The sequence below is a fragment of the Triticum aestivum genome, chromosome 7B (assembly GCF_018294505.1).
Source record: "Triticum aestivum cultivar Chinese Spring chromosome 7B, IWGSC CS RefSeq v2.1, whole genome shotgun sequence".
Taxonomy (NCBI): Eukaryota; Viridiplantae; Streptophyta; class Magnoliopsida; order Poales; family Poaceae; genus Triticum; species Triticum aestivum.
The window spans coordinates 2,614,098-2,617,438 of NC_057813.1; the positions used below are offsets into that span (position 1 = coordinate 2,614,098).

General features: G+C 46.3%; 1 protein-coding gene across 1 annotated transcript; it reads right to left on the bottom strand.

Annotated features, from left to right (window-relative positions):
• Window positions 1-343: 343 nt before the first annotated feature.
• Window positions 344-1,986, bottom strand: LOC123161749 (polyubiquitin). Its single transcript, XM_044579547.1, has 3 exons — window positions 1,852-1,986; window positions 1,216-1,672; window positions 344-706 (listed from the first exon to the last, which is right to left on the bottom strand). Exons 2-3 carry the CDS (start codon window positions 1,666-1,668, stop codon window positions 434-436), a joined length of 726 nt encoding a protein of 241 aa, XP_044435482.1. The 5' UTR covers window positions 1,669-1,672; window positions 1,852-1,986; the 3' UTR covers window positions 344-433.
• Window positions 1,987-3,341: the final 1,355 nt, after the last annotated feature.

Sequence of the window (3,341 nt, forward strand, 5' to 3'; positions counted from 1 at the left end):
ACTTATCGGGACCATAGATATTGGAAGATTGATCCCAATGAGTGGAGGTAACTAAATAATTATGGAAAATCTCTCTGTGATCAGCCATACACTGCTCCACATAGTGATGATGCCCCCCGGGTGCTCGACGTGAAAGAATCCATATAAATTAATCAGAAAGTTTAAGCAGGATCGAAGGACTGCTTCTTGGTTGTTGGAGGCAATAACAACATACTGATGAACATCAAAAGCATTACGGATATAAAAAAATCAATAGCATTACGAAAGAAGTAATATTTATCATCCGAATTTAGACCACGAAAATCAAAACACAAAATATTCCAGTTCTTAAGAGAATGCCATACGCAACATACTAGTAATAAATTAACCCATAAGCAAAATACTGATAATAAAATAGCAAATTTCTGGGAAGTAGCATCTTCCTGGAGATTAATCAGCCAGTGTCTTCGACCTCAGTTTTGGTAGCGCCCATCGATGTGGGAAAGCATCTCTTCTTCGCCTTGGACTTCTGGATTCTACTGTCAGATTGAAGGTTCACCTTAAAGCCATCATACTTATTGGATCTTGAGCTCCTCCTCAAGTTAGCAGCATCAATGGGAGTTGCAATCTTGCTTTTAGGGTGCTTGGCCTCGGGCGAAACATCAGTGATAACATCGGAGGAGCCTGCATTGGAATCCTGATCTTGACCTGGCTCGCTTTCGTGGGTCTGCTAGCAGATGCCATAAAACATTAGTTCTTTTACGTGTGATTGTAGTTGCAGATATGAAATGCCCTAGGATTTTTATTGGGGTAGAACAAGTTGATTTGCAACAGACGATATTAGTATTCATGATGATGATGTATGGGTGACATAATTTACACATGCACATAAATCATGCCATTGCGTACCCCTGTATATTGCTAATTACATGGACCATTAACTATACAAGGATATACTATGTAATATGATAGCTTTAACAACGATATGTGAGCATGTGACAGCATATATAATTGGTCTCCAGATGCATATATAACACACAAAGCTACCAAACTAGAACTAGTAGCGGTGGCAGAGAAGGAAGAACATAGTGGTTATGTACTCTAGTGCTTTGTAATCACCGTCATGTACCACAAGATCAGAAAGATTAGAAAAAAAAAGCACTATTATAAGACTTGACAGATGCCATATGGAACAAAATAGGTTACGCACTCTTGGACTAACTAGGTACTACTCACTCTTGGGCATTGACTGCATGATCGGAGACGGAGCACGAGGTGCAATGTGGCCCAGTCGTGGATGGCATAGTGCGCCAGGGTGCGACCATCTTCCAGCTGTTTCCCGGCATAGATCAGCCTCTGCTCGGCGGCAGGAATGCCGTCTCTCTCCTGGATCATGGCCTTGACACAATCGACGGTGTCCAGCTCGTCAAAATAATGGGTAGTGGTCTTGCCAGCAGTCAACCCTTTGAGAAAGATTTCGATCTTCCTTCTCGGGCGCAGACCGAGGCGAAGAGTGGATCCATCATGGATGCGGTAGTAGGACACGCTGCGTCTGTCGTCTAGCTCCTCGTCGTCAAAGGTAAGGCGCTGCTGCTCATGAATCTTGGCCTTGACGACGTTGATGGTGTCCGACGGGTCGACCTTGACGGTCATCTTCTTGCCGGCGAGGGTCTCGACAAAGAGCTTCATCGATCTGTTGAACGAGAGCGAAAAACATCAGCAACTGGGAGGGTTATATCCAACTACGGATAATCCTAGAATGAACAAAACAAAACCTAATTAACCCATTGACGGATGGTGATCAACAAGCAACCTAATGGAGTACGTACGTTCTAGTAAAATACAGATGAGATCAACAGCTAGCTCGCGTACCTTTTTCGGCCGGAACTCGACGACGACGAAGAGGCGGAAGGAACCGATCGATCGATGATATGGTTTGTTTGCTCGAAAGCGATAGATGGATAGATCGATGGAGACGTGAATCTAGGGATTGACGATGTGTGTGTATATCCGCCAACGGCCCACATTCCATGGGTATGGTTTAAACCTAACCCTAGCCCTAAACCTAACCCTAGCACCAACATAAAAACACCCATAAGAATAACCCTAGCATACTAACAAAGCCTAACCATACAAATTGACAAACAAACGTCTCACATTTCCATGCAAATCTCTAGATCCAAACAAAACCAGGGTTTCCCCAAACAAGCAACAAATGAGCAATGGGAACTTTACTTGGATCAAAACAAGGGGAATGGAGAATATTACTTTGAGGGAGGGTTTGACTTCGAAATCCACGGACAAATTCTTCAAATTTGCAAGATTTGGGAGAGGATTTGAGAGGGGGAGAGAGTGGGAGAGGGGGCAAAGCTCGGGGAGGAGAGTGGGGGAGTGTGTGGTGTGGGGGTGGGGGAGGGGGGGCCAGCCGAGTGGCTGGATAAGTCACAGTGCAACGCCTACGCGCTAGGCGCTGCACTTTACAAGTGTGGCGCCCGAGCGCTAGGCACTGCACATTACATGTGTGGCGTCTAGCACGGAGGCGTTGCACTGCTGGGTGCGGGCCCAGGGGCTGCCACGGTGGACTGATGTGCAACGCCCCCGTGCTAGGCGCTGCACAGTAGAGTGTGACGCCGTCGTGGCGGACGCTACACAAAAAGGTTAGGACTGTGAAATAGTTTTACGGTCAGTTCATTCCGTGAATTAATTTCGTCCATAGGTCAAAATGGTCAAATTTGCCGGTTTAATCTGCAGGTTCCTTCCTAGGGAAGCCGCGTGATTTTGCCTTCGGAATCGACCCTTTCCATTTACTGAGACTACCGTGACGACTTATCATGGGGCCTTGGGGCCTGGGGCCTGGGGCCTAAGGCCTGGCTTTTATTTAACATGCACGGAATCGCGCCATACGAACCAAGAGGCTGTCACAATGTACAGTAGTAGAGGTCGATCAAACTAGCAGTTTTTTTTAGCATCAGTACAGACACAAGCGCTCATATATACGCGCATATACTCATCCCTATGAACGCACATACGCACACCCTACCCCTATGAGCACCTCTGAGAGACTGAGCCGGCATATCATCTTGAGATTTACGACGTCACCGTAGGCGTCTCGTTGTCGACGGGAACGGCTCCTCCCACTGAAAGCGCATCGCCGGAAATCCTGAAATAAATTCAGGAATAATGCGAGCACCAGGATTTGAACCCTGGTGGATTGGGGATACCACTGTCCACCTAACCAACTCAACCACAGGTTGATTCACATCAAACTAGCAGTTTTGTTTTTGAGGGATCAAACTAGCACAACATATCAGTTCAAATTGAACGTGCGCTTGGGGCCTGAAAATGCGCATATTCATATTCGT

Coding starts and splice junctions, on each gene's coding strand:
- LOC123161749 (XM_044579547.1), bottom strand. CDS start 1,668: ATGAAGCTCTTTGTCGAGACCCTCGCCGGCAAGAAGATGACCGTCAAG. Junction 707..1,215: donor CATGCAGTCAATGCCCAAGA/GTGAGTAGTACC, acceptor ATCTGCTAGCAG/ACCCACGAAAGCGAGCCAGG.